The sequence below is a fragment of the Cucurbita pepo genome, chromosome 20, assembly GCF_057944985.1.
Source record: "Cucurbita pepo subsp. pepo isolate OVF chromosome 20, ASM5794498v1, whole genome shotgun sequence".
NCBI lineage: Eukaryota > Viridiplantae > Streptophyta > Magnoliopsida > Cucurbitales > Cucurbitaceae > Cucurbita > Cucurbita pepo.
Window position 1 is genome coordinate 2700368 of NC_141817.1, and position 23044 is coordinate 2723411.

Consider the following 23044-nt stretch of genomic DNA (forward strand, 5'->3'; position numbering starts at 1 on the left):
AACAGGTAACCATAAACTACATCCCAGAGGGAGCATATGTATATGCGTTGGCCACTTGTCTAAATTTGGCCCCCAAAGGCCATTCTTTGTATACTCCAAAGTTATAGATTAAATTTGGCCCCCAAAGGCCATTCTTTGTATACTCCAAAGTTATAGATTTGATACCCATCATTTGGAATGCCAATTTTAGGCCATCCTAAATTTAGACGGTCAGCTTCCGGTATTTCTGTTACCCATCACAATTCTCAGCCACAACCGAACTCCAAAACCTTCCTCTTTCGCATTCCAAATACTTCTCGTACAATTCTTCCCTTTTTCTCACTTTCTCACCACAGATCCTTCAACCCTGCCTCCTTTAGGCAAGGTTGAGTTTCTCTCTTCAATCCCTGTCTCTGTCTCTCTCTGTCTCTCTCTGTCTCTCTCTGTCTCTCTGTCTCTCTGTTCTTCTCCCCATCCAAAGAAATGGAGAAGAAGAGTTCCATTTTAATGCAAAGGTACGAGCTTGGGAGGATGCTTGGGCAGGGCACTTTTGCCAAAGTCTACCATGCTCGTAACCTTAAGTCAGGCCAGAGCGTGGCCATCAAGGTCATTAATAAAGAGAAAGTGATGCGTGTTGGGTTGATCGACCAAATCAAGAGGGAAATCTCTGTGATGCGCCTTGTCCGCCATCCCAATGTAGTGCAGCTTTACGAGGTCATGGCTAGCCGGACCAAGATCTATTTTGCCATGGAGTATGTCAAAGGTGGGGAGCTTTTTGATAAGGTGGCTGAAGGCAAGCTCAAGGAAGACGCTGCTCGTAAGTACTTTCAGCAGCTCATTGGCGCTGTTGATTATTGCCATAGCCGTGGCGTCTACCATAGAGATATCAAGCCTGAAAATCTCCTCCTTGATGAGTTTGGGAATCTCAAGATTTCTGATTTTGGGTTGAGTGCTTTGGCTGAGTCTAGGCGGCAAGATGGGCTTCTTCATACCACTTGCGGCACTCCTGCCTATGTCGCCCCTGAAGTCATCAACAAGAAAGGTTTCATTTTTGTTTGTTGATTCAATTTCAAATTACAACAACTGATCATGCCCTGTATTGATTTGTGTTCTTGTTGCGTTTAATTATTGCTAAAAAGGTTATGATGGAGCTAAAGCTGACATTTGGTCATCTGGGGTTGTCCTGTTTGTTCTTCTGGCGGGTTATCTCCCTTTCCACGACCCAAATCTAATGGAAATGTACAGAAAAATCTCGAGAGGAGAATTCAAATGCCCTCACTGGTTTCCCCCAGAAGTTCGCAAGCTGCTCTCAAGAATCCTAGACCCAAATCCACAAACCAGAATAAAAATGGCCAAACTAATGGAAAATTCATGGTTCAAAAAGGGTTTCAGCGCAAATGTAGCAACTCCAAAGCCGCTTCAAATTAATCGAAACATGTCGGGTGTGAGCGACGTCCAGATCGATTTCGACGACAGCAGCTCGGAGGAAGGCTCTGTTAGTACAAGCAACGAGAGTGGAACACCACCAGCAGGCAGAACCCCAAGGAGAAACCATTCCTTCAATGCATTCGACATCATATCTCTGTCGCCAGGTTTTGATCTGTCGGGTCTGTTCGAGAGCGACGTGAATGAGAGGCCGCAGTCACGTTTCACGACAACGAAGCCAGAGTCGGCGATCGTGTCGAAGTTTGAAGAGATAGCAGAAATGGAAAGGTTCAAGGTGATGAAGAAAGATGGGTTAGTGAAACTGCAGGGGAGCAAACAGGGGAGGAAAGGACAATTGGCTATAGACGCAGAGATATTTGAAGTGACGCCTTCGTTTTTTGTGGTGGAGGTGACAAAAACAGCAGGGGACACATTGGAATACAGGAAATTTTACGACAAAGACATGAGGCCTTGCCTTAAGGACATTGTGTGGACTTGGGAAGGAAATGAACAACCAACCACATAATGATGTTTAGGCAGGTGCTTAAGTTCTGTCTTCTAGAAATTAATATTAGAAAGAAAAAGAAGAAGAAGGCCGCTGCTCTTCTTAATCTTATCTTATCTCTACGTTTTCTTGAATGTGTAATCCTTCTGAGCTCATTAAGCTCTTCCTTGTCTTGTTCAACTTCCTCGTACGCCTTGGAATATAAATCCAGCGACCGAGGCAGTGGCTGTTTTCAAAGCAAAGAAGGAAAGAAAGACACACAGAATTTAGAAGTTGTTTGTTGTTGTTCTTGCGCTATCATGTCCATGTCTGTTTACACGAATAACCCATGTCCTAAATCATCTCCAAATGTCATTAATGATATCATTTCTTTAAAATGCTTAATCATTCAATTATTTGTTGGTGTTGTGAAACTTAAGGCTGGAGGACAGAGGCATGTCGGGCGGACAAATTTAAAAAAGAAAAACTAATTGAATCACTTGACAACGTGGGGAAAATGGGCCGGATTTTGAAGCCAGATATTATTGGGCTTGATTGTGTTTCGGTCCACCAACTTGTTGGGCTTGATGGCCCATTTCTCTTGCACGTGTTTTTAGGTTTGACCACTTGCTTGGCGAGAGGGAAATCTCAAATTCAATTCGATGGGTGGGGTTGGATTTTTTTTTTTTTTTTTTTTTTTAAAAAAATTTATTGGTATGAATATTTAAAAATATTTGATATTTTAGTTATTAATGTAATGTGCCTATGTGAATAAATAAACAAAATTTTAATAATAAAAAAAATAAATTACCCAACAACCCAAGTCGAATCCAACCTGAACAGTAAGTAAATCATATCTGTTAGACGAACACGATTCGCCACAATAGTATGTTATTGTCCACTTTGAGTATAAGCTCTCTCGTGGCTTTGCTCTGTACTTTCTCAAAAGGGCTCAAAATGCCTAAATTAGCCAATGTACACCTCCCCTCAACTTCATTGTAGTCTTAGTCATTTTTTACTACTAAATATGGGATGGACTAGGCCTAAATTTTAGCGGATGTACACCTCCCTTCAACTTCTTTGAGTCCTTTCAAAAGGCCTAAATTTTAGCCGATGTACACCTCCCCTCAACTTCTTTGAGTCTTAGTCATTTTTTACTATGCTTTCGAGGAGGCTTGACTCCTTTTCTTTTGAAGTCATTTGTTCAACATTTGAGGATTTACCAATCTATTGGCACGACTAAGTTTAGGGCATGACTCTTATACCATGTTAGACGAACACGACTCTCCACAATAGTATGATATTGTCCACTTTGAGCATAAGCTCTCATGGCTTTTGCTTTGTGCTTTCTCAAAAGGCCTCATACAAATGAATATAGTATTATTTTGTTTATACCCATGATCATTCCCTAAATTAGCACATCCGATGTGGGACTTTCATCATTCAACAACCCAAGCTGAATCCAACCTGAACAGTAAGTAAATCATATCATGTCACCAATCCAATCTATATACACGAATGGATGGGTGAATTTGAATCCGAGAAACCTATTGGAGCAAAAGATGGTTTATTACATTACAAAACAAGGATGACACCAAGAAGGAAGAGTTGCGTAGGTGTGGAGACAAGAGCAAAAGTCATAAGATTGCACACATAAAGATGTTAAAACATGATAAAAATGTAAACTTTTTTTATGGAGAGGGGAGGAGTGAGGGTGTAATTGAGTTGGAACTTTGATTTGGAAGTACGTGGGAATCCCCGAACGGCCGTAAATGGATAGAAGAAAATGGCAAATAAAGAAGCCAAATATGTCACGTGAGAGAGCAGGTGAAAATCCACCACTTTTTAATGCCTCGTTACAAGAATAGGCTGCTGCTTCGCCAACTTCCAAACCCATTGGAATTTGTCCATTTGAAATAAAGTGGATTGGGATTCAGATATTAGGTTGGTTTGGGTCCCCATGTGACCCATCTATCTAATCAACTCCCTTCAATATTAGATTATACCAATCTTGGTTTCTGTTTGGACCCTATGGCTCAAATCATATTCTTCTTTCTTTTCATTCATTTTATACTTACATATATATTCTATTACGTTTTACTAACACACCCTAATGTTCGCCAGTTGTCATTATTGGATGATGGAAGTCCCACATCGACTAATTTAGGGCATGATCATGGGTTTATAAGTGAGGAATACTAACTCCATTGGATGAGGCCTTTTGGAAACGAGAGCTTATGCTCAAAGTGGACAATATCATACCATTGTGGAGAGTCTACAACATAAGCCTTAATTTAACACAACTCTGCTCTTTCATGTGATTTACGATATTTATCACTTGAGTAACAAAAACATTTACCATTATATGTTCATCACTATTGACAATTATCGTACGGATAAAATATTTATTTCTTTTGTGAGATTTAAATACTTAAATTCTTATCAATTATTTGGTAAACTTTAAAAAATAAATAAAATTAAAAAAAAGATAACCCATGGATTGTTCTAAATTGCAAAGAAAATAAGAATATGAAAGGAAGACCATCATAATCTATTGTTAATACGTGGAAGCAAACTTTTTTTTTTTTTTTTTTAAATAAAAAATTTAAAAATTATTAAATCTAAAACAGTGGGAAGAAATTTGGTATTGATGGAGAATACGCGGAGCTCATTTAGCCTTCACAGCTTACGCTCTTGACTTCCCCCTTTTCTTTTTATTTTGGTCTTTTATAAATTACAATAATATATATTTTTTTTTTTCTTTTTACATTTTTTATCATAAATTCTTGATTTCCATTCATCTGGACCCCACAAGACAAGTCGTCCATCACGACTTCGTCAACCTAAGATGCCAAATCAAATTATTATTTCAACATGTAATTTAAAAAATATATATTTTATTATATTTTTGAAATGTATAATTGAAAATAAAAAGTGGATTTATTTGTTTGAAATTGTGGAATACAATACAATTACAAATTTTAAAAAAAATTAAAAAAATATAAATAAATATATATTGGAGTGGCATTTCGATGTAAATCATGGCATACCTGTCCCGTGTTCTGCGCTGCGGTTACCGTGATACTCACCATTGAGTCAGACTTCCCTCGTTGACTGTTATGACATCATTACCATCCATTTCAATTTCATTTAAATATATATTTTTCAAATTCTTCTATATATTATTTTATTAATTTATATTCATATTATTATTAAATAACACAAATAAACTAGTTTTCACATGTGACGTGACTTATCTTAAGGGCTATTAATGACGCGAACTGGTCCCCTATCCATTGAAGAACATAACCCAATTCTATTTTCTAAATATATTTCTTTTTTATTTTTCGAAAAGATTGATTAATATAAAACCCTCCCCCCACCATTTTCCAACACCCGACATTATATTATACTATATACTTTATTTATTCCCAAATTGCTCGCCTTCGCCCTCACTTCTAACTCCCACTTCACTCCCATTAAAAAAAAAAAATATGCAGCTTTCCACTTCTTCGTCTAATTTATGAATCGCGAGAGCTTAATCGGAGAAAGAAAAATGGCTGCTTTTTGTTTTTGCAGGATTCTGATTCTCATGGCGCTTCTGTTTTCTTTTGCGGACTCTGCCTGCAACAGTACAGACAGGCTATTTGTTTCCAAGGCTTTCAACACCGTTTCCGGCTTCAATATCTCCTGGATTATGGTTCACTGCTCCGTTCAAGAAATTAGCCTCCCTTCCAAGAATCTTACCGGAATTGTTTCTTGGAGATTTCTAAGAAATTTGACGCACTTACGCTCCATCGATCTTTCCAGAAACTCGCTGGAAGGCTCTGTTCCGAATTGGCTCTGGGGATTACCCACTTTGGTTCATGTCGATCTTTCCCGTAATCGATTTGGAGGAGCTGTTGGGTTTGAAATTTTCGATTACAGACGTGTTTTTCCTTCTTCTTCGATTCGGGTTCTTAATCTTTCTTTTAATAGATTCTCTAATTCTGTTCGTATCTCTGGGTTTTCGCGGCTGCAAGTTTTGGACCTCTCGCGGAATAATCTGCGGAATCTTCCATCTGGGTTGGAGAAGCTTTCTAATCTGAAACACTTGGTTGTTTCGTGGTGTAACATTTCTGGGAGTTTGAAGCCTATCTCTGTTCTTAATTCGCTCGAGTATTTAGACGTGTCGGGTAACTCCATGACGGGTAATTTTCCGTCGGATTTCCCTCCGCTTAATGGATTGAAGTTCTTGAATGTTTCAATAAACAAGTTTGAGGGAGTGATTGGGTCAGAGAATTACGAGAAATTTGGGGAATCAGCGTTTGTTCAAACTGGGATTACTTTAGTTCAAATGAAAACCAGAGGCGCCCCAAATCCTCATCATAACAATACCATCCAATCACACGTACCCAAAAAAGAGCCGGCGAAAAAGGCCAAACCCAAATCGAAAACGAAGCCGCTGATTCTTGCCGTGTCGTCTGGTGCAGTATGTTTGTTTTTAGCGACGGCTGTTTTAGTGATATGGAGACGAAAGAGAATGATGAGACAAAAAATCAACTGGGCAATCTCCACGCCCGCCCAAGTCCAGTTGAAGATGGACAAATCTGGACCGTTCGCCTTCGAGACCGAGTCAGGATCCTCCTGGATAGCGGACATCAAGGAACCATCTTCGGCTCCAGTGGTGATGTTCGAGAAGCCGTTGATTAACCTCACCTTCAAGGATCTGATTGCTGCCACGTCGCATTTCGGCAAAGAGTCCCTTCTGGCAGAAGGCAGGTGTGGGCCTGAGTACCGAGCTGTCCTTCCCGGAGATATCCACGTGGCGATCAAGGTTCTTGAATCCGCTCGATCCGTTGCTCGTGATGAGGCTGTAGCCATGTTCCAGGAGCTTGCCGCACTCAAGCATTCAAATTTGTTACCGCTCTTTGGTTACTGTATTGCTGGTAAATTTTTTGTTGTCTCTATCTATTGTTTTGGATTGTTTGACCTCTCTGAGCATTCAATTAATTCGGCTCTGTTTCTTTCTGTAAATTTAAGCGCCGTCGTTTTCAGATGACTGATTGACTTCCGCGTACAACGTAAAAACTGTCGAAATCTAATTAATGGTTCAGTTAATTTATGTCCTTTTCTTCCATTTTAGGTCAAGAGAAATTGGTGTTGTACGAGTTCATGTCCAACGGTGACCTCCACCGGTGGCTTCACGAACTCCCAACCGGCCAGCCCAACGTGGAAGACTGGAGCACCGACACGTGGGAGATCAGCAGCAATCCAATGAATGGGTCCCATTTGTCGTTACCAGAGAAGTTGGGTTGGTTGACGCGCCACCGTATCGCCGTGGGGATTGCGCGTGGATTGGCGTATCTCCACCACGCGGGATCGAAACCGATTATCCACGGGCATTTGGTGACGTCCAATATTTTCCTAGCGGATGACTTCGAGGCTCGAATTGGAGGGTTTGGATTGCGAGATGCCGGCGGGGAAAACAGCGAGGGCGTGGAGAAAGACGTGTACTGTTTCGGAGTGGTATTGATGGAGCTTTTGACGGGGATGCCCGGCAGTGCTAACACGGTGGTGGGAGTGAGAAGGATGGTGAGAGAAGGAAAAGGTTTAGAGGCGATAGATCCACGATTGCGACTTGGCAGTGGGGAATCGGAGATGGTGGAGAGCCTCCGTGTGGCGTATCTGTGTACGGCGGAGACGGCGTTGAAAAGGCCTACAATGCAACAGGTCCTAGGGCTGCTCAAGGACATACATCCATGAAATGAACTTTCAACTGACACAATTACCCCTCATCTCATCGGTAAATTACCAACTGTACCACTACACGACGAAAACGAAACGGAGTGGCCCAAAAGGAAAAGGCCTAGCCCCTTCCCGTCCCTTGCCTTGCCTTGCCTTGCCTTACCAGAGATGCCTCTTGACCAGCTTTAACAACTTTTTTATTTTTCTTTTTTAAAATTTTTTGGGTTCATTAAAAAATGAGAGAGGAGAAGGCAGAAGAATCCCACTTATGGCTTGTCTCTTCCATCATCCAATTACTTTATTATTTAACCCTCATCTTCATATATATATATTTTTTTCTTTTTCTTTTTCTTTTTGCTTTATTCCTGTGCTCAGACAAAGCCACATTTGCTTTATTCTCTTGCATGGGTTTCCTTAATGATGATTAATAATAATACTAATGTATAAATGCTCTACTTCAATCCTTCCTAATTGATTGCTTAATCAATTAATGTCACTTAATTGGATCATTAGCTATGAATCATGGATTTGTGTATGCTTTATCAAACTATTCCGTTAAATGTTTCTTATAACAAATTAATGTGCTAGTACCTTTTTTTTTTTTTTTAATTCTATATTGCTGATTATTAATGTCACTATATTGACGTGGCATAAGTATATATTAAATAATGTGTATATAGATAGTGACGTGGAGGTAACGTGGCATGTTAATAGGGGGAGATAAGGCAGTTGATATGGGAATGGATTGTTTTTGGTTCCATATAGTGAAAGGGAAAGGAGGGTAGAATAAAATAAAATAAAGGGAGGGGTGCATGCATAGGCATAAGCATAGGCATATGCATATGCATGTGCATGTGCATGTGTGGGCTTGGTTAGAGTTACGTGCTGGGACTGCGGTTTATGCAGCTTCCTTTGGGTTCACGTATCTTTCTGGAAAGTTACCATTTCTTGTGTTTTCTAGCTTCTGTCGTCTCTGTTCATCTTGGTGTCACTTTCATGCCTCGTCCATTCCCATTTTCTTCTTTATATTATACTTTTCGTTATCGTTTAATTTTAATGTCGAGTGGAGGAATGATTCAATGTTAATTAACACATTTTAAGTTATTAATTTTTTTCATAAGCGCTTATAGAAAAACTAATTTTATTTAAAAACTATTATTTTCACCGATTATTTCAAACACTGTAATATACATTATATAGTCTAAATCAAAGGTGTGAATTAAAAAAAAAAAAAAAAAAACTGATATCTTTGGTTAAAAAAGTTCTGAGAAAAACAGTTCAATTATTATTACTATACTTATGAAGGCATTTTTCATGAATCAAATAGTGTAAACTCTTGAAAGCTGTCACTTTTTTAGGACAAAGCAAAAAAGTTAAAAAGGAAGTTCATCAATTGGTCAAAAAGTAAGTAAGGGATCTTCCTATGTTTACCGTATCTTTTCCATTTTTACCATCTCCGTTAGATACTGAAAGTCCCACATCGACTAATTTAGGGAATGATCATGTGTTTATAAACAAAGAATACTCTATTCATTGGTATGAGGCCTTTTGGGGAAGCTCAAAGTAAAGCCATGAGAGCTTATGTTCAAAGTGGACAATATCATACAATTGTAGAAAGTCGTGTTCGTCTAACAATCTTCACTTTCATTTTTTATACGTTCATCGACAAATTTAACTAGATTTATTTTCTATCTTCCTTAAAAAAAAATTTATAAATGATATATTATTTTATTTCACGAACTCTTTCGATTATCACCTAAAATATTTAGAAAGGCAACATATAACCATAAATTTCCATTTTTTAAAATTTTTTTTTATAAAAAAAAAATCCATTTTATACATTTTACTTCGTCTATGAGTTTTCTTCTTGGAGAACCCGTATTTAGTGCTGGGGTGTATGAGTGATCCGGTCCAATTTGATTGGGCCTTTTACAGTTTAAGCCCAAGAACTTAGTATCTAGGCTTTTGGCCCGTTTATGCTATATTCCCTAAACGAAATATTTCTAACCGCTGAAGCCCCCAATCGATGGATAATGGACCATCTACAAGACGGCTGTTTTTTCTTCAAAATTTCTTCATTTTCGTTTTCACTGGATTTGCTCACCCAGGAAACTGAAAACCTTCTCCCTAGTATCGACATTGATTCAAAATACCAAGATTTCTGCATCCGTTTGAGATCCATCTTCCGATTTCTGAAGTCCTATTTCTTTGTTGTTGAATTAATTCCTTCTGGGTGTCGAGAAACGAAGCTCTCATGGCATCGAAGAAGAAAGAATCTGAAGGTATAGCTTTACTCTCGATGTACAATGACGAGGATGATGAGATGGAAGACGTTGAAGACCAAGAAGAAGAAGAAGACAGTGAAATGCAGCAGCAGCAGAGGCAAGAAGAGGGAGGAGAAGAAGATTATGGTGGAGTTAGGGTTGCAGAAGAAGAGTCGGTCGCGAACAGTGATAGAATGATTATCAGTGATTCTGCTGATTACTCGATGCTGCCGGTTGCTGATGAAAATTCGACTGCAGCTAAGCTCAAATTCGGGTCATCCACACCGCAACCGACGCAGGTTGTGGTTTCATCGTCGTCAATGCTATTACAAGCTGGTCAATTCGATAATTCTGGTAGGAGAAGGGGGACACTTGTGATAGTTGATTACGGTAATGATGAAGCCGCAATGTCTCCTGAGGCTGAGGTACTTACAACATCTCTACTTGGTTGGTGAGAAACGGAAGCCTCTACTTTTAACTTTGAAATTTTTCATTTACATTCCTCTTATTGTTGACATCGCGAAGGTTGTAACCGTCGTTGGCTAAAGTTACAACGGGATATTAAATATATTAATCAAATAAAGTGTTGAACAACGATTGACGGTTCCACGTGTTGAAGAAGATGTTTGTTTAGTTCAGCTTTAGGAGAATTAAGCAGGCATATCTGAAAGAAATCTTCTATGGAAATATGTGTTGTAACTTTCATCTTATTTGTATGGTGGCTGGTGGAAAGTTGTATCTAATGTTTCGTTCCTATTGCTTGCATTCAGGATGGAGAAATTGAAGAATCTGGTCGTGTTACATTTGGCGATGAGCTTTTAGGCACTAATGGTTTGTATAGTTCTTTTAGCTATGAAATGTTACTTTGCTTCTTCTCATTTTTAAGATTTATCAGTGCTGCAAGCTCATAGTTAATACACATCTGCTCGAGAGAACTCTTTACTCCTATGATTCCTTACTCGTTTCGCTATTAATCCATGTTATTTAATTGCTTATCTTATGAAAATATGGATTTATTCCTCCGTTCTTAAACTTTGATTGGTGAGTGGTATCATGAAATTATCGGTTTTCTAGGTCCTCGCCTCGTGTTGGAATGCAAAATGGTTTGTTTTATAACATCTGAATTGTTTACTGGAAGTATTAGTGGCAAGGGGTGGGGTTTAAGGTTGTTGGCTATTGAGGATCTAATAATGTAACTCATGAGGTAGAGAGTAGAAGTGATTTTTGTAACCGCCCAAGCCCATTGCTAGCATATATTGTTCTCTTTGGGCTTCCCCTCAAGGTTTTTAAAATGCGTCTACTAAGGAAGGTTTCCACACCCTTATAAAGAGTGCTTCGTTCTCCTCCTCAACCGATGTGAGATCTCACAATCCACCCCTTATAAAGAGTTCTTCCCCTCAAGGTTTTTAAAATGCGTCTGCTAGGGGAGGTTTCCACACCCTTATAAAGAATGCTTTACTCTCCTCCCCAACCGATGTGGGATCTCACAATCCACCCCTTTTCGGGGTCCAGCGTCTTCACTGGCACTCGTTTCCCTCTCCGATCGATGTGGGATCTAACAATTTTGTTGTTAAATGCTTAAATCCCAACAACATGCATACTGAAAAATTACTATATCTTGGAAAGTCTAGCAAATTGTAGGACTTTTTTGCCCTTTTATACAGTATCATAATTATATATACAAGGCAAACTTATTTATTGGCATTGGTGTTTTATTGTGTTAAATATTTCATGACTCAAGATTGCTTATGTTGTGATGATTTCTTTTTAGACGTTCGACGAACTTGATGAGTTAACTTTGAAATACTATCTTCAGGTGGCAGTTTCTTGTGATGCTTATGATCACTTCTCCTATTTCATCCTCTTCGGCTATTTTATTTTATTTATTTTTTATGGTACAGGTGATTTTGATAGAACATCTCCAGGAACTGTAACGGTCTCAACACCAAACAATCTAGCCACTCCTCAGATTTCTGAATCACCACATTCTGGTTCAATGAATGATGTGATACTGGAATCTGAAACTGACAATGTTGAGGAAACTGTTGAAGAAGCGAAAAAGGATATTGATCCCTTGGACAATTTTCTTCCTCCGCCAAAGGAAAAATGCGCTGAGGATCTGCAAGTTAGTTTCCTTTCTGATATATTGGCTACTTGTGTTCTGAGGAAATAGTATGTGACTGTTGATCTAGATTTTGAAAAGAAACATAAAGCAGTTAATATGTATGAAATATATTTAATCCTTTTTAGTTTCTCAAGTGAGTAGCTTGGGTTGTTTACTAATGTGACTGGCAGGATATGGGGTTAGGATATGCTTACATGTTGGTGGGCCTAATGTATTCTATGTCGGCGAGTGTGTTTCTTGGTTTCTGACCTTGATGGGGATTGGTTTTTTGTTGTATGGCCCTCTTGATAGACATAAATTTTAGAATGTGGATGCACGGGGAATTATGCAAGTGTAAGGTCTTAGTGCGATGAAATTATTTTAGTTCTGCAGGATGAATTGGTTTCTCAATTCCTAGCAACTTGGGTATGACTTACCTTAAGGACCAGTTAAAAGGAGCCCCTGTGGACTGTTAAGTAAGAAGACAGTACCTTTTAGTCATTGATAACCACATCCATCTAGTTTCTTCAATAATTCAAGGCTTAATTATTTTTTATTCTCCTGACGTTCTTGTTTCTTTCCTTAACTTTATGTGCAGAGGAAAATCAATAAGTTTCTTGAGTATAAGAAAGCTGGAAAAAGCTTCAATGCAGAAGTACGCATTAGGAAAGACTACCGGAATCCAGATTTCTTGTTACACGCTGTGAGGTATCAAGATATTGACCAGATTGGGTCTTGCTTCAGTAAGGATGTGTTTGACCCTCATGGATATGATAAAAGTGACTACTATACTGAAATAGGTCATTGACAATTCCTTCTGTATATCTCTCATGTTATTTCTCCTTATCATTTATAAAAAAACATCACATGCTCTTGGTCCGTGTATGACACTAGTTTTAATATTACCAGTTTTGTTTTTTTTAAATAAAATTCATAATCAGCTGTCTTGACAATTTGAAAAGATTACTCAAGATGTTATTACAAATACGGGCGGTCATATTGTGATGATTTTGCTGTCATGAACTGACTGATAGGATCTTTTGACATTGAGAGGTTATCAAGGAACTAAAATTTGCACAAAATTGGCAGAATTTCTCTTTCTCCTCTCGGTGTTTTTTTTACGTTGATCTATATTCTCTGCACACTCTACTTTTACCCATTTGCAAGACGCAAATTTAGTATGTGGTGGAGACTGGAGAACATGTTACAAAGTACAAACAATTGTATTATTTACATGCACTTATTATTAATTTCAAACAATATTTTCAAAGCTTCATATTTTGTTCTAGAGGCTGACATGAAACGTGAGATGGAGAGGAAGGAGCTGGAAAGGAAGAAAAGTCCGAAGATGGAGTTTGTTTCTGGAGGAACACAACCTGGTGGTACAGTTGTGGCTGCTCCTAAAATAAATATACCTTTTTCAGGTTTTGTACCAATCGTGCTTTAGTCTCTTTCTGATGGTGTATTTTCTTCTTATAGCGTTTTTCTGTTGATTCCTTTTGCAGGTGTTTCAGCTGTCGCTGGTAATGGATTACATTCTGGAGCTCATGCATCTGATGCCATTACTAGAGATGGAAGACAAAACAAAAAATCAAAATGGGATAAGGTGACGATTTGCCAATGTGTAATCGTGCGTATCAGTGATCTATACTGTATTGCTAAGTATTTGTTGAATACATTTCAGGTAGATGGCGATAGAAAAAATCCAGTCATTTCTGGTGGGTCTGATGCAGCTAGTGCTCATTCAACTTTACTATCTGCTGCTAATGTTGGCTCTGGATACATGGCTTTTGCGTAAGTTTGTTTACCCTTTCTCAATGACTACATTGATTTTGGTTTTTTAATTAGCATAGATAATGTACTGCCTTGGATAGGAACAATTAGAGCTCTTTAACTTTTAGTGGCATCTGAAAGTTAAATATTGATCCGCATCAGGTTGGGATATGGACCTTGATGACTATTTATATTAAAAGATTTTATAGAGATATATATAGTAGATATTTCGTAAAGATTTGTTAGATATATATTTGGTAGATTATATTTTGGTGGTTAAATCTGTTAAACCTATATTTAGTAAACTGAAACCTATATATACCCCATTAGGAAGTGCTTCCGGAACATAGTTTCTTCATTCTCTGTATTCTCTCTTGGTGTACATACCTGGAGTCATCAATAAAACCTTTAGCAACATTCTTCCTTGAATTTTCGATCTCCTGTTCTTTTTGTTCATCTTGATCGAGTGTGTACGATCCTAACAACTGGTATCAGAGCTAGGTGAAATTCGCCACGATTTGTGAAGATGGAAAGTTCAATGATTGCAATTGAGAAGTTCAATGATTGCAATTGAGAAGTTCAATGGATCCGATTTTGGTTTCTGGAAGATGCAGATTAAAGATTATCCGTACCAGAAAGATCTTCACGAACCCCTTGTTGGGCTAAAGCCAAATACCATGACCACGGAGAAGTGGAAGCTCAAGGATCGTTAGGCCCTAGGATTAATTCGGTTGACGCTGTCCAGAAATGTGGCGCTCAACATAATCAAGGAGAAGACAACATCAGACCTATTGAAGGTGTTGTCGAATATGTACGAAAAACCATCGGCTATGAACAAAGTGTATTTGATGCGAAGATTGTTCAATTTACAAATGTCTGAAAGTGGATATGTTGCTGATCATATAAACGAATTCAATGTGATTGTAAGTTAATTGAGTTCGGTGGAGATTAATTTCGAAGATGAAATTAAAACATTGATTTTGCTGTCATCTTTACTCGAGTCGTGCGAACGAGAAATTGGGGATTCATCTGGTGGTGCTTTCAGTGTTGACCAGAGGGGAAGAAGTAATCACAGGGCCCAAACAAAGGTCGATCAAAATTAAAGAACTGTGAAAATTTCCAAACAAACCAAACGTAAAGTGTTGGAGTTGTGGAGAAATAGGTCACTTTTGGACAGAGGTAAAGCAAGTGACTGAATGAACTCCTGAGACTATTGCTGAAGAACCAGAGGAGCAAGTGACACTTGAGCAGGTGTTGAAAAGATCATCCAGAGCTATCAGAGTATTAGATAGGTATCTACCTTCATTACACTATCTGTTGCTAACCGATGAGATGAAGGGGAACCAGAGTCCTTTGATGAGGCCCTACAGTTGGAGCAAACCAGGAATGATGGGATGTTTAGGCTTCAAAAATGTGTTGCTCTTTCATCTACTGAGTATGTGGTAATAGTTGAAGTTGGAAAGGAGATGATATGGATGACATACTATATAGAAGAATTGGACAATAAGCCGCATGAAAAGATTCTTTATACAAATAGTTAGTATGTCATACGGATGGTGAGGAATCCGGTCTATCATTCAAATACAAAACACAAAAGACGATACAATTTCACTCGCACGTTAGTGGAAAATGGTGATGTGTTTGTCGAAGATAGATGGTGCAAAAAATTCAGCAAACATGTTGACAAGATGTGTTGATGTTGGAACATTGAGATTGTGCAAAGCCTCAATTGGTATGGTGTGGTGAAATTGAGAATGAAATTATTGGTTGACTGGATCAATTTCCAAATGGGAGAATTGTTGGATATGGAACCTGATGATCATTTATAATAAAAGATTTGGTAGAGATATATATAGTAGATATTTCGTAAAGATCTGGCAGAGATATTAATGGTAGATATCGAAAAAATGTGGTAGAGATATTTGGTAGATTATATTTAATAGGTGTTTAAATTTGTTAAACTGAAACTATATATATATCCCATTAGGCGTGCTTTCAAGACGTACTTTATTCATTCTTTGTATTCTCTCTTTGTGTACATACTTGAAGTCATCAATAAAACCTTTAACTAATATTCCTCCTTGAATTTTCTCTCCCTTGTTCTTTGTGTTCATCTTGATCAAGTGTGCGTTGTTGTGCGATCCTAACACATCATTCCTGTTGACAGCCAACAAAGACGGCGAGAGGCTGAAGAAAAAAGATCTCAAAGATCCAGTGAGAGGAAGTTGGATAGAAGATCCTAAGAGGGATGAATTCAGTTCCATAGTAGTAAGTATCGAACCATTTTGAAAAGCAAGGGAAATGGCTTTTAGCTTTTTATCTGTGACCAACCATGTATACGGTCAGAACGAAAATGTCGTGAAAATGTTGCTTGTAACTCATGTACATTAAATTTCTCGACCTGTAAAAAATAGCCAGGGGGAAAGCAAATTACACCAGAACGAAGGAGGCTCCTTTTTTGTAAGTTTCATCAGAGAAGCACGAACTGACTATACACCAGTACATGGGAACTTATCTTTAGATTTGCTCTCTCTATTGAATAGTAAATATTAATGAGATCTTTTGTTATTGCTCAACTTTCTAAGTTTAGTCAGGTTAAGACTTTAAAGTATTTAAAGTACAGAGTTTATTTTACTGCAGGGACCCGATATCTATTTTATTTGCCGGGGTCCTTGCAAGACCCGCCGCCCCAAACAGGGAGGGGTTATCTCCGTCTCAGTCAAGGAATGGGGTTGGGAGGGAGTGAGAAATACTTTTTTTTTCCGTTGGATAAACGGGCCAGGATTATAGCTATTTTTTAAAGAAGAATAGTAAATAGGTAACATTATGAGTGGAACCGGATCCCTGCAAATTCTCAGTAGAATCCCAGCTCCGATCCTGCCCTGTTCTCTTCCCCTGCCCGGCCGGTGTGGGCATCTCTACTTTAAACACCAATCAAGTGATTTACTTGCTACTTCCGTAGGCTTTGAAGATGGAGGGGATATCATGTCTACCATATCAAGCTTTGATTTGATCCATCTGAATTCAATATTCTTTTTTGCCCACTAATTTTTACTGCAGTGGACTCCCTCCTATGAGTAGAAAATTCATAGAAATTTGATGTCCGATAAGCATCAAGTCAGTGAAAAAATTGACAAATGATCCTCTCTATATAGGTTGGCCACCTCGAGACAGCGACGTTTTTGGCTTACAGCTTCTGCCCTTTTCCCCACGCCCCTCGATCTTCTTCAACCCTGCAAACAGCCAAAATTCCAAGCAATTATGAACCCCACAATCAAGCGGCTGTCTTCACCTCTGTGTCTGCCATTCTCTCACACGCACACTACCAAACCAAAACATCACCAAATACTTTAAAGTCAATACCATCAGCCTCGCCCTTTAATTCTTCTCTCGATGTATGTTGGCCCAAAGTTACCTCTTTCCCTAAATAATCGCTAAAGAGTAAACCAGAGACCCCACACCCACAACTTTGTTTCCCTTTTCCTCTAAATTAACCCACAGCTTCATATGAACGAACAAAATTATGATGCGAATTGGCAAAAAGGAATCTTCTCCTTCTTCTTCTTCTTCTTCTTCTTCTTCTTCTTCTTCTTCTTCCATATTTTAACATCGAAACAAAGGTGGTTGCTTTACAATTCATAATGTTTTGGAGTCAAAACCCTGTAAGTACGTGTGGGTCAGCTTGAAAAGGTAAGCCGAGAATTGGAGTTTTCTCATCTCATTTCCTGAAGCTTTATAAAACACCAAAATAGCCACCTTTGGTAGGCAGCTTAGCAGGTGGAAGTTGGTTTGTATGTTTTAGGAGCTTTTGCTTTTTGGTTAAGACTGCTTCTCTGCACAGTTGCTTTTGGAATAGAACACAAGTTGTCTTCTTTTGAGAGAAACAAAGAGATAGCATGTGAAGCTAAAGGCTTGTCCCATGGATGCATATGTATAAAAGACTGGTTGAAACGCGAGAGAGGATGACAGGGTTTCCAGTGCTTACTATTCTTTTCCCCTTATTTTTATGCATCACCTTTTTTACATCATCTATAATCCTTTTATATTGGGCTTATAAAAAGCTCATTAAATTACCCCTTCTACCTCTACTTTTACAATTTTGGGTTGTACCCATTATGATATGGTTTAAGGGTATTACAATTCTAGTGGTGTATCAACGTTTATTTAACAAATACCCTTTGTGTCTTTCGGCTATCTTACCCTCCTCCGTCTATGAAAACAAAATGGGTAGTACAGGAACATTCACTTATTGTTTTTCGACTATGTCTTTCGGCTTGATCTTAAGCCTTGACTTATTCTCCATGGACGAATCTTGTAAAGGAGCTGTTTTCGAAACATTAGATTCTTACCGATGTTTGCGTTACTCAAGCTAACATTCTCACCTCCTCCGTTTACTTAATATGGGTTCAAATATAATTAGCCTACCTTTCCTTGCAGCATCTCAAGAAAACAATTCTGACCGTCAATGAAGACAAAATTATAAGAAGATAATAGCTTTTTTGAATTCACAAAGCTAATGAACAGGTAAAGAATAATATAGTTTAACCAAAAAAAAAAAAATAAATAAATAAAGCTTTTCCATTAACATTTAAATAATAATAGTGAAATAATTTGTAATAATTAATGACAACACAAAAGAATAAAGATAAAGCTTGTCTTGGCCATTAGTGAACTTAAACAGCTTATTTATAAGTAGATTATTGTGATAAAAACAAACCAAGATCACGAGATTTGTGAAAACGCAGCCATTTCGAAGCTGCAGTAAGAGACGTTGGAGTTTTTGCGATGGTTGAAAGGCCGTTCAATACCAACACACGTTGGTGTCTACTCAGATTGCATTCTCAGCTGCCTCATTTTTTTTTCCTTTTTTTTCTACTTCTTCTCAAACATTACTTTCTAAACCTCTAGGGTTTAGAGTTTAGAGTTTCTCTCACATTCTGCGTCTACAACTTATCTCTAAAGACGTTACCTCTGTGAGATCTTACATCGATTGAGAAGAAAAACAAAATATTTTAGGAATAGAAACTCCTCTCTAGCAGACACGTTTTATAAACCTTGAAAAAAAGCTCGAAAGGAAAATCTAAATAGGACAATATCTACTAGCTGTCTCCAAATCAAGCAACGATACACAGAGACACCACAAGATGTCACTCTCTAGAGCTAGAAGGCTAAACTCAAGATCCATTTTGACCACAACTCAAAGACCTTTGTTTGTATTAGGTAATTATACACCCTACAACTTAGGAAATTATGTTGGTCAAAGGAAGTTTTGTTTAATGTTAGGTCACACTCTAATAAAGTAAGATTAGAGTCGTAATGTTGTGCACATTATAACCCAATTTCCATCCTTAAAAATCTTACACTTTATATTCACCTTTGTCCTAATTATCCTAATCATGCACACAACAAAAGTGGGAAAAAAAGTGCCAAAGATGAAAGAACGTTCAAAGATACCCTTGACCACATGATTTTAGTATCTATTATGAGCTACAAATTTTTTAAAATTTGGTGGATCAACTAGCCACAAAATTAAAAATTAAAAAATTTAAGATTTTATTTGATATAAAATTTAAATTTATATCTAATTGATCCAACGTTTATAAATAACAACTTATTCAAGTCCATGCTAGACATAAAAATGAAATTTTAGTAGGATGATATAAAACATAGAGAAAAGACATGAGCAAGCATAAATTTTGTTTTTAGCTGTTCTTTTATTATTACAAGGAAGGTGAAGAAGGAGGCTGAATGGGCAACGGTTACATTTGGGTTTGGCAGTTCTTGTGAGGGTAGTTTGGGAAGTGCTAAAAATGAGGTGAAGACTGAAGAGGGGCCAAGAACACTAAAGCCACAAAAGCCGCTTGGTCATGCGGGGCAAGCAATTCACTGCTTCTCTCTCTCTCTCTCCGCATTCAATCCTCACCTCTGTACCTTTTTGATTTCACTACCACTTTTGCTTTTCCATTTCTCCTTTTCTCATTCTGTGTTGTCTTCTCCTCTCACTCTGTTTTTCTACAAGTTCTCTTGTGAAACAGAGACAGAGAGAGACAGAGAGATTGGCTTGCTTCATTTGTTTGTTTGTTTGCTTCTCTGTTTTGCTTATTTTACCACAACCCCATTTGGGATTTTCACTCACTGGGCGTTTGTGAGTAATGGAAGCTCCGAAACCAGAGGAGATTAGCCATCCACCAATGGATCAACTTCAGGGCTTGGAGTACTGTATCGATTCTAACCCATCTTGGGGTAATGCTACATTTTCCAAATGCACACAACTAAACCAACTCATTGATGTTTTTCTTCTTCTGAGCTCGTAATTGTTGTTGTTTGCTTATGTTTTCAAAACAGGGGAAGCCATAGCTTTGGGCTTTCAGCACTACATTCTGGCGTTGGGTACTGCTGTTATGATCCCTTCTTTCCTTGTTCCTTTGATGGGAGGCGATGATGTGAGAAACATTTCCAACTCCTTCATTTTCAACTTTGTCTTCCTATTTTCAGTTTCTACATGAAGGCTGCTGAGTTTCAATCATGACAGATTCTCTGGCTTCAAAATACAGACAAAAGAAAATAATCTCAAACTTTTTCATCTCAACATGCTTTTCTGCTTGTTTTTTTTTAACATGGGGGTTGAAACTCTGATATAGGGTGATAAAGTGAGGGTGGTACAGACTCTACTTTTTGTTGAAGGGATCAATACGCTTCTACAGACTCTGTTTGGAACAAGATTGCCGACTGTTATCGGAGGTTCTTATGCCTTTATGGTTCCGATTATTTCCATCATTCACGACTCATCTTTATCAAGAATCGAGGACCCCCATTTGGTCAGTAACCCAATTCAGTATTTTCTTTTTCTTTTTACTTTCCATTTGTCTCCAAACGTGTGGACAAATCAATTGTCTTTATGGATGCATAATGAACTGTAAGATTTTGTCCATACATTCAACTCAATCAATGTCCAAAGAGTCAACATGTTGTCTTTTTCTTTATCTAATGAATTAAACATAAGATCAGAGATTCAGGGATTCTTTTAATACATGAATTAAACTTCCACAGAGATTTCTGAGCACAATGAGAGCAGTTCAGGGAGCTCTAATTGTATCATCAAGTATACAGATCATTTTGGGATACAGTCAATTGTGGGCTATCTGCTCCAGGTAGAACTTCCTTAAGAATCAAGACATCGCTAAATCTATTTCACACTAAATGTTGATGGAAGGAAGTTCATCATCCGTTTCAGGTTCTTCAGTCCTCTTGGAATGGTCCCTGTGATTGCACTAGTAGGCTTTGGTATGTTTGACAGAGGCTTCCCAGTGGTATACTAACGAGAGGTCCCTGTGTTTTCAGATTTTTGTTTTCTGGTTTTTCCATTCATCTGACCATTGAATGTTAACCAGGTTGGAAGATGTGTGGAAATTGGCGTTCCCATGCTTATACTCTTTATAGCTCTCTCACAGGTGCTGTCTTGTTATCTTGCTACTGCAAAACAATAACAAAAGTCAGGCACCCTTTTTGAAAATCTATACAATTTACTTCTTTTGCAGTATCTCAAAGGTTTTCATGTAAGGCAACTGCCAATACTTGAACGCTTTGCTCTTCTTATATCTGTTACTGTGATATGGGCATATGCACACCTCTTGACAGCCAGTGGTGCATACAAACATCGACCAGAATTAACTCAAATCAATTGTCGAACTGACAGGGCCAACCTCATTTCATCTGCTCCATGGTTGTTATCTAAACCTGACCTCGCTTTTACTTTGTGCTGATATAAAAAGCAAAAGAAAAAAAAGAAAAAAAGAACTTAACCCCTCTTCCCCAACATTGCCTCCTTCATCATTCAGGATTAAGATACCATACCCTCTTCAATGGGGTGCTCCAACCTTCGATGCTGGCCATGCTTTTGGGATGATGGCTGCAGTTCTGGTATCTTTGATTGAGGTACTTACTATATTCTTCTACTCTAGCACTATATTCTAATTCTTGCTCTGTACTTGAAAGAGTCATATGGAAAACTTATAATCATTTAACAGTCAACTGGAGCATTTAAGGCAGCTTCACGTTTAGCGAGTGCAACCCCACCTCCAGCTCATGTTCTGAGTCGAGGGATCGGTTGGCAGGGAATCGGGATTCTTCTGAGTGGTCTGTTTGGAACATTGTCTGGATCAACTGTCTCAATGTATGTTTTTTTGTTTTCACTTCTCGTTGCATTGTGTCATTGAGATTGTATGTATCTATGCAAGTTTTCCGACTTACAAAATGTAAATACAGAGAAAATGTAGGTCTGCTTGGAAGCACCCGTGTTGGTAGCCGCAGGGTTATCCAGATTTCAGCTGGATTTATGATATTCTTCTCAATTCTAGGTGAGCAGAAATTAGTTATGGTAGTAAACTAAAAGATAAACATCTTATCTTGTTCAAGTTTTATCATATGACTGCTGATTTCTGCAGGGAAATTTGGAGCATTGTTTGCTTCAATACCCTTCACTATATTTGCAGCTGTATATTGTGTCTTGTTTGGTCTTGTTGGTGAGTAGATTTTGCATAAATTCACATTTTGCATTCTCTGGAAATGGAATGTTAACAAATTTAGCTCTTTTCTCAGCCTCTGTGGGGTTGTCATTTTTGCAATTTACCAACATGAATTCAATGAGGAATCTCTTCATTACTGGTGTGGCATTGTTCTTGGGTTTGTCTGTGCCTGATTATTTTAGGGAGTACACTGCAAAGGCCTTCCATGGCCCTGCTCACACAAACGCTGGATGGGTGAGTTTCTGTTTTCACTTAATTTTCTCTATGAACATGATGAACTAACGCGAGTTCTTGTTTTAATGTGCAGTTCAATGACTTCCTGAACACCATATTCTTCTCTCCACCAACAGTAGCACTCATAGTTGCGGTTTTCTTGGATAACACACTAGACTACAAAGACAGTGCTAGAGACAGGGGAATGCCATGGTGGGTTAAGTTCAGAACGTTCAAGGGAGACGGCAGGAATGAAGAGTTTTACACTCTTCCTTTTAACCTAAACCAATTCTTCCCTCCATCTTGAATAGAAGGAAGAAACAGAGGAGACAACAAAGGTTTGCTTGCGTACAGAGAAAAAAAGTATCATTCCCAGGTTGAGACGATTCTTTGAACAGAGACTGGACTCCATCAGTCTTGAGAGAAGAGAGCTGTATTGTCTGCTTTTTTAGTTAATGATCTTTTTTGTACCTAAAAGAATTGGTTCTTTGAAAGAAGGCAGAATCAGAAAGGGGGGAATGGTTCTTTTACAAGCAGTTCTTCTCTCATT

At 38.2% G+C, this 23044-nt stretch overlaps 3 protein-coding genes across 3 annotated transcripts; all 3 read left to right on the forward strand.

Moving 5' to 3' along the window:
- Positions 1 to 309: 309 nt before the first annotated feature.
- LOC111782930 (uncharacterized) lies at positions 310 to 16332 on the forward strand. Its single transcript, XM_023663781.2, has 10 exons — positions 310 to 1021; positions 1119 to 1927; positions 9840 to 10304; positions 10650 to 10710; positions 11781 to 12004; positions 12582 to 12783; positions 13273 to 13407; positions 13489 to 13589; positions 13668 to 13777; positions 15924 to 16332. Exons 1-10 carry the CDS (start codon positions 463 to 465, stop codon positions 15997 to 15999), a joined length of 2742 nt encoding a protein of 913 aa, XP_023519549.2. The 5' UTR covers positions 310 to 462; the 3' UTR covers positions 16000 to 16332.
- MEE62 (Leucine-rich repeat protein kinase family protein) lies at positions 5228 to 7962 on the forward strand. The gene is made up of 2 exons (XM_023663779.2): positions 5228 to 6816; positions 7014 to 7962. The coding sequence occupies exons 1-2, from the start codon at positions 5412 to 5414 to the stop codon at positions 7631 to 7633; spliced, it is 2025 nt and encodes a 674-aa protein (XP_023519547.2). The 5' UTR covers positions 5228 to 5411; the 3' UTR covers positions 7634 to 7962.
- A 3292-nt stretch (positions 16333 to 19624) lies between the features above and the next one.
- LOC111783192 (nucleobase-ascorbate transporter 2) lies at positions 19625 to 23030 on the forward strand. Its single transcript, XM_023664090.2, has 13 exons — positions 19625 to 19999; positions 20102 to 20199; positions 20398 to 20574; positions 20807 to 20907; positions 20991 to 21066; positions 21148 to 21207; positions 21295 to 21479; positions 21595 to 21691; positions 21784 to 21929; positions 22022 to 22113; positions 22201 to 22278; positions 22355 to 22515; positions 22589 to 23030. Exons 1-13 carry the CDS (start codon positions 19909 to 19911, stop codon positions 22799 to 22801), a joined length of 1575 nt encoding a protein of 524 aa, XP_023519858.2. The 5' UTR covers positions 19625 to 19908; the 3' UTR covers positions 22802 to 23030.
- Positions 23031 to 23044: the final 14 nt, after the last annotated feature.

What these genes read in the sequence shown, in the direction of transcription:
- LOC111782930 (XM_023663781.2), top strand. Translation starts at nt 463, where the DNA reads ATGGAGAAGAAGAGTTCCATTTTAATGCAAAGGTACGAGCTTGGGAGG. An exon ending in TGAAGTCATCAACAAGAAAG is followed by an intron (nt 1,022 to 1,118) that starts GTTTCATTTTTG and finishes ATTGCTAAAAAG; the next exon opens with GTTATGATGGAGCTAAAGCT. An exon ending in GAAATGAACAACCAACCACA is followed by an intron (nt 1,928 to 9,839) that starts TAATGATGTTTA and finishes TGTTGAATTAAT; the next exon opens with TCCTTCTGGGTGTCGAGAAA.
- MEE62 (XM_023663779.2), top strand. Translation starts at nt 5,412, where the DNA reads ATGAATCGCGAGAGCTTAATCGGAGAAAGAAAAATGGCTGCTTTTTGT. An exon ending in CTTTGGTTACTGTATTGCTG is followed by an intron (nt 6,817 to 7,013) that starts GTAAATTTTTTG and finishes CTTCCATTTTAG; the next exon opens with GTCAAGAGAAATTGGTGTTG.
- LOC111783192 (XM_023664090.2), top strand. Translation starts at nt 19,909, where the DNA reads ATGGAAGCTCCGAAACCAGAGGAGATTAGCCATCCACCAATGGATCAA. An exon ending in GAATCGAGGACCCCCATTTG is followed by an intron (nt 20,575 to 20,806) that starts GTCAGTAACCCA and finishes AAACTTCCACAG; the next exon opens with AGATTTCTGAGCACAATGAG. An exon ending in TTCTGGTATCTTTGATTGAG is followed by an intron (nt 21,692 to 21,783) that starts GTACTTACTATA and finishes ATCATTTAACAG; the next exon opens with TCAACTGGAGCATTTAAGGC.